General features: G+C 34.4%; 1 protein-coding gene across 1 annotated transcript; it reads right to left on the bottom strand.

The window, feature by feature from the left end:
- Positions 1 to 823: 823 nt before the first annotated feature.
- LOC134707025 (failed axon connections homolog) lies at positions 824 to 9,070 on the bottom strand. The gene is made up of 6 exons (XM_063566496.1): positions 8,732 to 9,070; positions 5,484 to 5,607; positions 4,768 to 4,964; positions 2,720 to 2,913; positions 2,156 to 2,272; positions 824 to 1,097 (listed from the first exon to the last, which is right to left on the bottom strand). The coding sequence occupies exons 1-6, from the start codon at positions 8,851 to 8,853 to the stop codon at positions 994 to 996; spliced, it is 858 nt and encodes a 285-aa protein (XP_063422566.1). The 5' UTR covers positions 8,854 to 9,070; the 3' UTR covers positions 824 to 993.
- Positions 9,071 to 14,244: the final 5,174 nt, after the last annotated feature.

Below are 14,244 nucleotides of genomic sequence, written 5' to 3'. Positions count from 1 at the left end.
TTGAATTTGAAGAGTCTAAATGTGATGGACAGGTTATTTAAACCCGAAAGCAAATAAAATAGCCCAATCGAAAAAATATAAACAAGTCTAAATTGAAAACAACGTTCAAACCTATGATTGTGTTGGATAAAACCCGCAATTTTTATATGTTCTTTGAAAAACAAATTCCTGGGTAGAGGTGTCTAAATACAGCATAAACCACATTTTACAAAACACCCAAAAAAGAGAAAAAGTATATTTTAACAGGTTTTCCGGAAAAACTTCATTTGGGATGACTTCATAGGACATGAATCTTTGGCCCCTGAATAGCAACCCTCTATCAAGGAAATAGTGTTTGGAAACTTTAGCTCTGGAATATCGTATTAATTGACAGACGTTTACTGTATATGCAGGGGCTGCTGGAATGAGGCTACATATAAAAGGACAGTTCACAATTGAAAAGCTAAAATCATCTCTTTCTGTAAAGTTACGTTCTCAACCGACCCTCATTGTCAATTCCATAAAGAAAGTAAAGATATGAGGTAGACTTAAATGCATTTGAAGTATCCCCAGTTCGATGAGTTGGATGAGATCAACAAAGTCATCAATATTAGAATTTTTGTTGAGAGGACATGATCTGATCTACGTAGCGGAACTTGAAGTTGAATTATAATTCGAGCTTCTGTTTTTAATTCTTCACGAGAAACATCTTTCTAAAGTATGCCTCGTATAAATCAAGGGATAAGTCAGGAGGAGGAGAACAAGGTTAGTTCTCATTGAAATACTGATTGTCTGTCAAAAGAAATACACATCCACCAAACATAACAAATATAAAATAAGCAAGTAAGTTTTATTTTTATTATAAAGATATGTGTAATGACAGTTTAACAAAATACAAAAAATTGCTACAAAAACAATTATGTACACCTAAACTATGATGTAATGCAATAATTGTATTTCCATGTTTTTATGATACCCTGTGCAAGCAAGCAGACAAGCGCATTACACACGTAATTATTTGGTTGCCTCTTTTGTATGTCCATGGGTAATGCATTCGTCCCAGTCAGGCCAGAATGTCTGTTTCATCCTTTCACAATAATCACACAAGTTCCTATATTCTAAAAATGAAATTAAGATTTCATTAAACAAATATTTCTAATAATTATTACTGTAGTTATGTGTATCTATGGACCCACTTTGTGACATCCTTCAAGTTGTCGGTAATGTTTTGTAATTTTGTTCTGGAAATGCATATTTTCATCATGAAATTGTAATCAATTGACAGTGTTTTTTCAAAAAAAAAATCATCTCTCTATTTATATCTTTTACTTAATTGCAAAGAATACTAAATATAATAAATACTGCAAATAATAACTTTTCATAACAAAAAATTGTAAAAAAAATTAACAATCAAGGTTAATAACTCCTCAATTGGTCAATTGACAATTTTGTAGATCTTACTCTGCTTACCGTTCATCTCTATCAGATAATCTAAAATAATATTCAAGATAATAACCAAAAACTGCTAAATTTTCTTTAAAATTACCAATGAAGGGGCAGCAGCCCAACAACGATGTGTCTGTTTCGTCTACAAATTTCAGGGCAGGTAGATCCAAACCTCATGAACATTTTGAATTGTCAAATTTACCCTAAATGCTTTAGTTTCAGAGATACAAGCCAAAATTGAATTCACTCCGAATGTTCTATTTATACCCATGGCGGCCATGTTGGTTGCATTGGTAGGAGTGGTCCTCGGACACATTTTTATAACTAGATATCCCAATGTTGATTGTGGCCAAGGTTGGTTTAACTTGGCCAAGTAGCATCAGAGGAGAAGATTTTTGTAAAAGTTAACGGACGACGAGCGGGTTTGAGCGTTCTTAATGAAGAACTTAATTTATAAAATGTTATTTTCATTATCTAGCGCTGAATCGATACCAATATACCAATAGTCTATGATTCGATAATATTGTATTTTTTTAACTCAACGTACATACAATACATTATCACGTATGCTATTTTATATATATACATGTTTGCATTCAATAATGATAATAGAAATCACCTTATAAATTAACTTTTTCTAGATACTATTTAATTATTAATATTCGCATTCAGAAGCATCGCATTCTAGGTTAAGCAAGACGTTTGAATATTTGACATATTTAATACTTGCTTTTGACTGCTGATTCTACTGGACTGCCGAACGATTGGCAGTAAGCATTACCAATAATACCAAACACACTACAGTCTGCCTGGCATGGCTTGTCTCCGAGCAGAAACTTTTTACTACCTACAACAGAAAATAAGGCTACGAGCTCCGTTTTATTTTTTGTTCTATCAATACTTCTCAGTGTGACTTTTATACAGTAGACTAATTGACTTTTATACAGTAGACTAATACCAAAACTTTTTTTCCGTTTTTTAACCTGTTTTGGTAAAATGTCTATTTTCTTATACGGGGCCTGGATGTGTTTCTGAAAGCAACAGCATTGAATAGTACAGAAGACAATATTGAAATTTATAAGTTAAAAAGCAAATTTTATCCGGGGACTAATTTCTATGAGTAACTTTCACAAATCCTGTTGATAAAAATAAATGCTTTTTTGAACAATTTAGAAATAATAAAGGATTAGGTAAGATTTTAGGACTTTATTTTTGGACCAATCACGTGGGAATTGTTGAATATAATACATATCAGGTGAACTAAGTCTATAATATGTTTCAATATATACTTTACCTAAGAAGTCTGAGAGGGCCTTTAAATCAAGCTCCATTATATGATACACCTCATCTGAACTATGTCGTCCAATACCATGGGCATGCGTATTATTCCTCACTTGACGTCTAACATAATAACCAGCTAATGATGGAACTTTCATGGCTGTACAAGCTTCCCAAACATTATATACCCATCTATCCAGTGCAAATGCCCTGTTATGGAAAAAGAAATATATTATAAAGCATGCTTACTACGTCTGCAAATCAATGTGCATTGAATCTGAAATAATTGCGAATGGAAAAAAGTCCAAAGGCTATTGTCATCATTTAGGCTAAACTATAGTTAAACTTTATAACTTGAAACCAGATATTTTATATTGCGTCTTTTTATGTTGTCATGTTAAACTACTGTATCGGATCGGGATGAACATTGTGGCGACTAACTGCAAAGCGTTATTCTAGAAGGAGCTGTCTCTGAACAAGTACCAGAACTCTCTGGTGTTCCTCGAGGAACAGTTCTTGGACCCCTACTGTTCCTGGCCTAGTACATAAACGATAGGCCAGAAACAGCAACATCATCAGAGACCAAACTTTTTGCAGACAACAGCCTCCTCTATCGAACTATCAGTAACCGAGCAGAAAGTGACCTACTACAGAAAGATCTCACATCATTAGAGGACTGGGAAGATAAGTGGCAAATGAGCTTCAATGCAAAAAAAAATGCATTGTAATTATAATACAATCCAAGAACCGTCCTGTAATACCGACTAATTACAAATTACACAGACACACACTGGAACGTTGAAGCTAGTAAATACCTGGGAGTTACTATCAGCAATGATCTAACCTGGGACAGACACATCGACCATATAGTGGGAAAAGGAAACAAAACACTAGGCTTCAATTGACGCAACAAAAAAGATTGCACAAAACCGGTCAAAGCAGCAGCATATTCAACAATAGTAAGACCCTCGGTTGAGTATGCTTGCACAGTATTGGACCCTACGAAACAAGCTAAAATAAAAGCAATCGAAAAGGTACATAAAAGAGCTGCAACATTTGTAAACAACAACTACAAAGACCGCACACCTGGCTGTGTAACAAAAATGGTAACATCTTAAAAATGGGAAAAAAGTAAGAACACAAAAAAACTGAACTCCGAGGAAAATTCAAAAGGGAAAGTCCCAAATCAAATGGCAAATTCAAAAGTACAAACACATCAAACGAATGGATAACAACTGTCATATTCCTGACTTGGGACCGGCATTTTCTTATGTAGAAAGCCTTGAAGACCGCAGGAAACAAAATAGGCTATGCATGCTGTTCAAAATCCAACATGATCTAATAGACATAGATAGGCACCAGTATATGACGCCAAACGATTGCCGGACCAGAGGTGAAACCCGCTTCTTCTAAGAAAGGGTCACAATAGACGCCTTCGGACATTCATTTTTTCCAAGAACCATTAGAGAATGAAACCAACTGCCAACATCAGCAACATCAGCTGACATAGTTGATTGATTCAGAGCTGCCATGAATTCATGCTCTGCTAAAATTGAGACAGTTACATCCTGTACATAGTTTTAATTGTATAAATAGAGAGAACGTGTTATCCTGTAAATAGCCAAGAGAAAACTTTCTGTGTTGTACGACATTGCGTTAGTTTGCGCGGGACCTCATACATTCAAATTTGAATTCGGTTCCTTACCTGGAAGAAGAAGAACTGACAAACGAACAGGTGATTGCAATGTGACAAACAGACCTAGGAATGGGGTATTATAAATAACGTATATATTTATAAGGACTAAAAATACGGAAATTGTTTGGTGGAAAAATTGTCATATTTAGAGTATACAGATTTAACTATAATTAACTCTAGCTTCATTGTTAAATATGAACACCAATGCAAACATGAGCTGACTCTTGCAAAAGCTCTTAATATGATGTTTTTTTAAAACATCAAGAGACTTTTAAATATATTAGTTCTGGGCATTACTTGTTAATACATTCTATTGTATTCTGAAACTAATGTCACAAAACGTGAATATGTTAAAAAAAATGATATACCAGTAAGTGTTTTCTTCTAACATTTTCTGGAAAGCTCTTGCTGTTCCCCTTTCCATTACTGTAAAGTCTTTGTCTAGATCGATTCCTCGTTTATCATTCAAAAATTCTATACAAAATTCAGTATCTGATAAACATTCTCCATTGTATTCAATCCATGGGTATTTTCCTTTTTTGCTAGAAGCGGACCCGTGCTCATTCTAAAAACCAACGTACGTTGTAATATAAAGTAAAGATTTAGTGTAGTATGATGAATTATTTGCTATTAACTCTATATACATCTCTAGTAAACAATCTCTTAATGACCATGACAATATTTCATACAAATTAAAATTATAAGTAAGATAAGTCAAAAAAGAAAAATGTAATGTTCTGAATTGTTTTATGGGGTTTTTTTTGTTAATCTTTTAATTATTTCTGAAATAAGCAAAAAAAAATTGAAAAAGATATAAAAAAGGTAATAAATATCTGATTTCAAAGCACGAAAGATAGATATCTAGAACTTAATAAAGGAAATTACGGATGCGGTGCCAAAAAAGATTTCTTCTGGAGATCAAATATAAATGTAGTTAAAAACAACGTGCATTTTCTTTTTATTTCAAAATGACAGTAAACGACAAATGATATTGAAAGAGCCCTTATTAGTTTTAAGAATGATCTTCAATTTTTGTTTATTCTCTAACTTATTTCAGAATGTTAGTAATTGGATTAATACCTACTTTATATGGAATTTTTGCCATTCGCAGGTACGTTTCTAATTTAATACCATATGGTGTCAAACTAGGTGCATATGGTCCTCGGCCAAGATGATGAACTATCACTGTATCTGGTGGGTGGATCTTACTAGAATTGAGAAAAAAAACAAAGAATGTAACAGAATAGTTTTTTTGTTTTTTTTTGTTTGTTTTTTTTTTTTTTTTTTTGGGGGGGGGAGGGGTTCTTGTTTCTTATGGTGTTGTATGATGTCAAAGATAATATGCGAATGTAACTATGTACCAGACGGGATTCCGGATCACTCGTTGTTGTGTTGCGATATAAGACAACCGAAATTTGCACAAACCTCAAATTCCGCTCATGATAGTACCGATAAACGAAAAAGATACAAACTAAATTTAATGCCTGATGATTTTTTAAGTAGCAATGAAATTCTCGATGTAGTGAATTTAACAATACTACAAATTGAAAACTCGATTCGTATTTCGGGGAATATTCAACATGCGTATGATGCATTCACGACACTGACTCATAAGGAGATGGAAAATAAAATTCCCGTGTCAACCGGATATAGTAAAAGAAATAAATCGTTGTACAAGCCGTACTGGAATGACACTTTGAACTGTCAATGGGAAAAAGTTTGTGCAGCGGAGAAAAGCTGGCTAAAAAGTAGTAAAGAACTAAGTGTATACCATCGGCGGTTGTAAACTAAGATGGAACTATTGATTCAAATGAAAATAATGTATTAAACCGTTGGAGAGATGATTTCAAAAACTTATTTACCGAGGATTCTAACTTCGCAATGCCCGATGACCAGGAAAATGTACATGAACAACGTGATATTTCTGCATTAAACGAATCGATAACTCGAGAGGAAGTAACATTTGCGATCACAAGTGCAAAAAATAGAAAAGCCACGGGAAAAGACGATACTCCGGCCGAGGTTCTGAAAAACGATTCAGCAGCAGAATTGCTGTATACTATTATCAGTGGATGTTTCGATCTAGGAATAGTACAGTCGGAGTGGAATAGAAGCATCATTAACCCTATATTAAAACCAAATTCAAATGATGACAGGAATCCATTTTATTGTATAGCAATATAATATTTCCCACAGAAAGCAACCAAAAGTTAGCGTGCAATAAATTCCAATATTGCACTAGTGCAATAAATCTTCAAAAATTCATGACGTCATCAACGTCAAAATCTAGTTTAAACCAAATTTTACTTTTAAGTTTTAAGTATTATATTGCTATACAATAAAAGGGTTATTGCATGAATATTGGGGAATATTGTCCCTCGTAGAACATATTTTGCACTCGCAAGCTCGTGCAATATAAGATTCTACTCGGGACAATATTCCCCAATATTCATGCAATAACCCTATAGTACTATAGAGGAATAACGTTGATATTGGTTCCGTGTAAAATTTATTGCATCATTCTTAATGCACGGCTCACAAAATGGTTAGAAGACAACAACTACTTAAGTGAAGAGCAAAACGGTTTTCGGAAAGGTCGAAGTTGCGAAGAACACATTCATTCACTCTACCAGACTTTGAACGACAGGAAAATTGCACGGAAATCAACTTTTGCATGCTTCATTGATATGAAAAAAGCATTCGACACAGTCAATCGAACATTATTATGGTATAAGTTGCGAAAAATAGGAATACAAGGCAAGTTTCTTAGTGCTGTACAATCTCTCTTTGATAACGTCGAATGTACCGTCCGTGTGAATGACGATCTGACTCCATGGTTTGATGTCCCGAGTGTCGTAAAACAGGGATGTTATTGGTAAAGAGGTGTATAATGACTTTTCCTTTTTCAACTTGTTAAATTTTTAGGCCTATTTTATCTGATACTCGTGGAGAGCATGGATTTCAGACTACACTGTTTAGCATGTTTAGTAACAAGAATAGTGAAATTCTTAAAAAAAAAATTCTTACAACTGCAGTTATCACGGATTATGTATGTACTGGTAGCTTGGGAGTTTTTTTAATTGATTTCAATAACTCGAATAATTCTGCGCACTCTTTACAGTCAGTGTCCAGTTGCGGATCCAGAAATTTTAATAAGTGGGGGCCTACTGACTGTCTAAGAGTGGTCCCGTTTCGGTCATGCTTCAGTGATTTCCTATATAATTCCACCTTATGTAATAATGCTGTATTTTGATTGGATGAGAAACATGGTATTTTTCACCAATTTATACATATTAAGATTTCTTTTCTCCGCCGGGGTGTTTGCCATTAGGGAATTCCATGTGCCGGGGTATTTGCTAGCAAATACCATGGCAGATGGGGAATACCATGTCTAAAAATAACTCAATGAATTATTTCTATTCTAATATGACAAATTCATGGTCATTCCAAATATATGGTTCCAGATGAAAAAATTAGGATAAAAAGCATCATTATTGAATTTGAACCGACTGACGTAAATAATCCGTGAATGACGTCATAAATAAAACTCAAAGGAATCGAATATTGTCAACCGGTCACATAAAACTGAGATCCACTTGTATTACGCTTCACTGAAACTGATGAACAAAGTGTAGTAGTCAGTCGAGAACCAGATTATGATCATAAAAAGGGAGATATATATACAGTCAGTGACTGTACATAAAAAAAAAGGATAAGAAACGATTATACGGTTAATGCAACTTGACTTCGCAAATAGCACAGCTGCAGTGTATAAAAAAATTATACATTCAAGTCGAAGTTTCATAAGATTCAAAAATGTATCTGATTATAATCAACTTTCTGAGGTGGAACATTCGGTGGAATTAAACAATTATATCATGCTTACAAGGGGTATTTGCCAAAAATACCGGTTTCGAGGTAATCAAATTTCCCTCGCCTAACGGCTCTGGAAATTTGTACCTCTCAACCGGTATTTTTGGCAAATACCCCTTGTAAGCATGATATATTTGTATATAATTATCCAAATTTCCCCCAGAAACTTTCAAGGGGGTCCCGGACCCCCTGCCCCACTAAATCCGCCTGCGGTGTCCTGTAGAGGTTTGTACCTCTGCAGGACACTGATCGGAATAGAACGACTGGATTATTCAGGTTAAAATTTCCAGTCAATATGTTATAGAAATCGTATAAGTCTGTTCATAAAGATTTGAATATGCATACTTAACATTATTATAAATAACTATTACTTATATGTATCTTGATATTCTGAACAAGCGACGAAGAACATATGTATACATGTATAATATATAATATGTAAACATGATGTTAACTTACTTAGGCGCTTTGCTTTTCATTTTTTTCCATGCGATGTAAAGCAAGGCTGATGAAACCAGGAATGTTCCCGTTGCTTTTGACCAAAACAATACATCATCGCTCTCCATGATTGTGTCTAACATGCACTATTGATAATCAATGTATGTACACAATTTTGCACTCAGTAGAGTGTGTGTTAAGTGTTTGGTTAGCCTAGTTATTATATACAGGTATAAATCATGAATAGTTCAAAACTGTATTTTCGAATAAATTACAAAAGCTCAAGCATAACATAAGCATGGGGTCTGTGTCTGTGTAACTGTTTAGTTTTTGTACACACTTTGCAGCCTTTTTAAATCTAAACAGATAATTCGCACGTACTATATCATGGACTATCATGTGTAATCGATACAGGGTAAAAACTGTAACGTTTATGCTTGTGTAAATCCCCTGTTTCTATTTTTAGATATAATATTTAAAACTAAGTTTTATCAAGGATTTGTATAGTAACTATATTACTATACAAATCCTTGGTTCTAGCTAGTGTCGCTTTTCTCGTGTTTGAGTCAAATACTCAATGTCTAGATTTGGGAAGTTTAACTCGAAATTTCATTTTATCGTAGTGTTTAACTTAAATATTTTTTTCAGATAGCTTGATATATATGATCATATATGTTTCGGGTTTAGAGTCAAATACTTCTAAAATCATATTTTACTTTACCAGGTTCCAAAAAAACGGAAGGAATTGTTCACTAACTAGATATTTTATGATAATCAGATTTCGGGTTTATAAAAAAGTGGGGTACATTTTGATAGCAATATTGAAGATTAAGATGGTTAATGCGAGAGGGATATTTTTAGTAAAGGGGTTTATACAGGATTTAATTTTGTAATATCGCATTATTTCTTAGGTCTTTAACTAGTCAATGCTAGAAAAATGTGTATTAGACCTTGCTCTGGCTCTGACTGGACCGTAAATTAAACGGAAATTGCCTGAATGCGAGGTTCATGTTCTAGGCGAGTCTAAATAGTAGATGAGACCTCTTCTTATTTTCATATGAATCGGAGTTCTTTCTGACACTTCTCAAAAACTAGAAGATCAAAGAAGCCAGAGTATTTAATTTCATTTTCAGATATATTGATGATCGATGTTCTTTCCATAAACAATCCGAACTTTTCTGATTGGGTTCCATTAAAAGAGGGACGAAAGATACCGAAGGGACAGTCAAACTCATAAATCTAAAATAAACTGACAACGCCATTGTTAAAAAGGAAAAAGACAAACAGCAGTACATATGACACGACATAGAAAACTAAAGACTAAATAACACGAACCCCCACCAAAAACTAGGGGTGATCTCAGGTGCTCCGGAAGGGTAAGCAGATCCTGCTCCACATGTGGCACCCGTCGTGTTGCTTGTGTGATAACAAATCCGGTAAATAGTCTAATTCGGTAGGTCACATTTATGAAAGGGAAGGGGATTGTAGTTACGACGAAAGGAACATAACCGATATCATTTGTGAAACGGTTATTCCATAACGGTTAACCAACTCGTGATGGCGTCCGTAAAATTTACGAAGGGATGATTTCAACTTCACCATTTGGAACTCTTGATTTAATAGCTTCCTTGTGAGCAGCAACCCTCTATAAAAAAAATCATGATAGGAAATGCAAGCACGGGAATATCGTATCAATTGGGAGAAATTTACCCCGTATGCAAGTGCTGCTGGAATGTTCCTACTTAGAAATGGAAAGTTCACAATTGCAAAGCTGAAATTATATCTTTTGTCGTAAACTTTTGTTTTCAACCGACCCTCATTGTCAATTTCTAGATGTAAGTCAAGATATGAAACCGACTTAACTGTATCTGTTGTATCCTTTATCTCTAGTTCGATGGGATAGATGCGTTCCACATGGTCAACAAAATTTGAATTATTTAGTGAAAGAACATCATCTTTATAGCGGAAAGTAGAGTTAAAGGATATTGCTAATTTCTTATCTTTCTTTCTAAGAAGTTCTTGCATGAAGTCAGCCTCATAATAATAAAGAAACAAGTCGGAAAGTAGAGGGGCACAGTTTGTTCCCATTGGTATGCCGACACTCTGTTGAAAAACAAGTCCTCCGAACGTAACAAATATGTTGTCAATCAAGAAATCAAGCATCTTGATAATATCGGTTTTAGTGAATTTTTGTTTGAACCAGAGTGATCCTTTACAAAGTAGGATGTATCCCTCCCTAAAACAAGATACTTGTATCTACGTTGGCCATTCGTTTTAGTAAAGCAAAGCAACACCGACTCTTTCAATTTGTCTTTTAGTTTGGAATATGGAATACTTGTGTAAAGAGTAGAAAAGTCAAATGTTTTAATACTGTTACAAGATGAAAGAGAGTTAGATTGAATGCTCTCTAAAAGATCTTTGGAATTTTGAAGTATCCACATCTGATTCACGCCACCTCTAGAATAGGCAGTTTCACAATAACTTTGAAGCCCGTCTTTGATTGCTGATAAAATAGATGTTAATAATTTAGAAAGAGGTTTCGTGGAGCACTTGGAAGACCCAGTAATATACCGTTGTTTGTATGACACTTGTGTAGTTTATTTATCCAATGCAGTGATGGAAGAAGATCCATTTCTTCATCTTTGGTTGAAATTCCAAAGGAACATAGAACAGACCTATGATTATCCAGGATTTCCTCTTTGGTAAGTGTCGTGAGGGTATATGTTGAGTTTCCAAGTGAATTGTCAATACCTTATTCGTTTATCAAGCAGTTAATGTAATGTGTTTTACACACAAAAACGATGTTGTTTAGGGCTTTATCTGCGGAGACAACAACATATTTGTCATGGAGGTAGGATAGGTGTTTTGCAACATTTGAGTCTTTAAAGATTGACGAAGCATGTGCATTTATAGACCCATTCAGTTTCTTAATTCTGATTTGTATCAACGACCTCACTGCATGCCTTAATCAATTCGGAAAGAGTGTCTAAGTCTTCCTTCTCGCGCTTAGCACATGGCCTGGCATAATCCTCGACTGAATCCATCAAAATTTTAAAGTTTTATTTCCAAATGATGGATTAAGGCTCACGATATTTCGGACCTTTCGATAACACATTTCGTAGAGAAGTGTTATTAACAATGTTGAGGTCACCGGTAATAACGTGGCCAGCAGGATTATATGTAAATTGGGAACTAGCACAAGTGCAATCGGGAGGTTTAGACTTGAAGTCGTCAATATCGAGATCTTGCAAAACGTGTTTGTAATTGAAAATTTTAGTTGCAATAGGTTTGTTATATGTATAAGAAATGATTGGTACAGACTGGTCTTTAAAATAAGGAGGTATTTTCGATTGAACTAATTTATGATGAAGAATATTGCCTTAGTTGACGCCATCGAGACCTTTGTTGGCAAATGAAAGATTAAGGAAAGATCTTTTCTCTTTTTCATCTTTTCCAATGCAGTCTGGCTTGAAAAGTCTGTGAAATTATAGCTTCAAAGTTTGTATTGGTTTGAATGAGGGTTTGTAACAGTGGATTCCAACCATAAATTGAATAGAGAATGAAGTTTTGAAAGGGGTAATGAGTAAAGTTTCGTGCGAATGTTATGAATACCTAACGGCTTTTGTATAAATGGCAGCAAGTCACTAATATAGTCATCATGCAGAGAAGGTAATGTATAATGACGATGACCATGACTGTGTCTAAGTCGAGGAGTCGAGTTAAAAATATTCATCACATTCACCGAGTTACACGAAGGACTAGATAGAATACCTATACCATCAATTCTGTCATTGCAACCATAAGGTGTCACAGTTCCCAATTGTCTAATCCAGTAGTCCTCCTTTTGTTTTTTTGTCTACGGAGAGTCGCTGAAAGATATTGTTAGAGCTATGGTTTATCTTTTCGATAATGCGAACTGTCATGGAAACGATGGAATGATCGGGCTGATTGAAAAGCTGGTATAGAATGTCGTTAACATTGAGGTTATTTTTTTTATCTATGACCGCACATACGTTTGTTCAGCCTTCCTTTCGTTTCACCGACGTATACTAATCCGCAAAGGTTGTACTCTAATGCGTAGACGACATTTATCGATTTACACTTCAGATCACCTTCTGGAAAAAAATGACTTTATTGGTCAAATTGCTAGTGAATTCAGCATCTCTATATAAAATTGCACACGTTTTGCAGCCTTTGGTCTCACATTTCGAAATGCGACAGTGTTGATCTGTGTCATCAAAAACCAAAATGTCTTTAAGGAGAGCTGAACATGGCTGTATATGTGTGATATTGCTATAGTCACTAGGACGATGATCTGAATGAGTCATGTATGAGATATTTGTCATGTCTGGTGATGAGGGAACACCTGCCGTATCAATATAACTCCCAGAACTAGAAATTAAATAAACAACAAACACGGCTTCTTCCGTCTCATTTTTAGACTTATATCTCGAATTTGACTTATATATACACAGTCATCTCAGTACCAGAATCTATGACAAACGAGACGATTTTAATTTTGAAATTATAAATTTTTTAAAGGAACAATCATCTAGTCATATTAAAAATTTATCAGTGTCATTCTCATGAATTATATAAAAAGTACATGTATATGATGAAAATATTAAATTTTATATAAAATGGATTCTTTCAAATAAAGGCAACAGTAGTATACCGCTGTTCAAAACTCATAAATCCATGGACAAAAAACAAAATCGGGGTAACAACTCAAAACCGAGCGAAACGCATTTTAAAAATATAAGAGGAGAACAACGACACAACACCGAAACGCAACACACACAGAAACAGACCAATCATCAGACAAAACACCACGAGAATAACAAATGTAACATGAAAACCAAATACATGAATTTGGGATAGACAAGTACCGTGCCACGTCTTATCTCAATATCTCAAAAATAAGAGAAAACACAAACGACTCAACGTTAAAATGCAACACAAAGAGAAACAAACAATATTATAACAATGACCATCTTCCTGACTTGGTACAGGACACTTTTAAAGGGGAATAAAAGTGGTGGGTTGAACCTGGTTTTAAGGCATGCCAAACCTCGCACTTTAATGGCAAAGTTAAATATAACATTGAAATGACAACATAATATTACAGGACTACAATACAAATAAATAGGAGAACATATTAGACACAGAAAAACATGATTAATAGATAACAAAAAGCATCAGGTTTAAAATTCAATACGCCAAAAACGCGCCTTGCCCACACAAGACTCACCAGTGACGCCCAGATATAAAAGATCGAAAGTGAAAAATGTACAAAGTTGTACAGCACTGAAGATCAAAAGTTGAAAAGGTTTCGCAAAATACGGCATTGTTTTTATGCTTGGGATAAGAACATTCTTATTATATAGAACAATTCATGCTATTGCAAACAGTAAATTTTATGAAATGAATATGAAAGAGATATACACAAAGAAACTAAAGTATTAACTAATTACTTTCAAATACAATGAAATATATCACTATTGAAACTTGTGTATTTCATAAATACTGACTAC

The sequence above is a fragment of the Mytilus trossulus genome, chromosome 2 (genome assembly GCF_036588685.1).
Source record: "Mytilus trossulus isolate FHL-02 chromosome 2, PNRI_Mtr1.1.1.hap1, whole genome shotgun sequence".
Classification (NCBI taxonomy): Eukaryota; Metazoa; Mollusca; class Bivalvia; order Mytilida; family Mytilidae; genus Mytilus; species Mytilus trossulus.
This window is presented reverse-complemented; position numbering and strand designations above follow the sequence as displayed.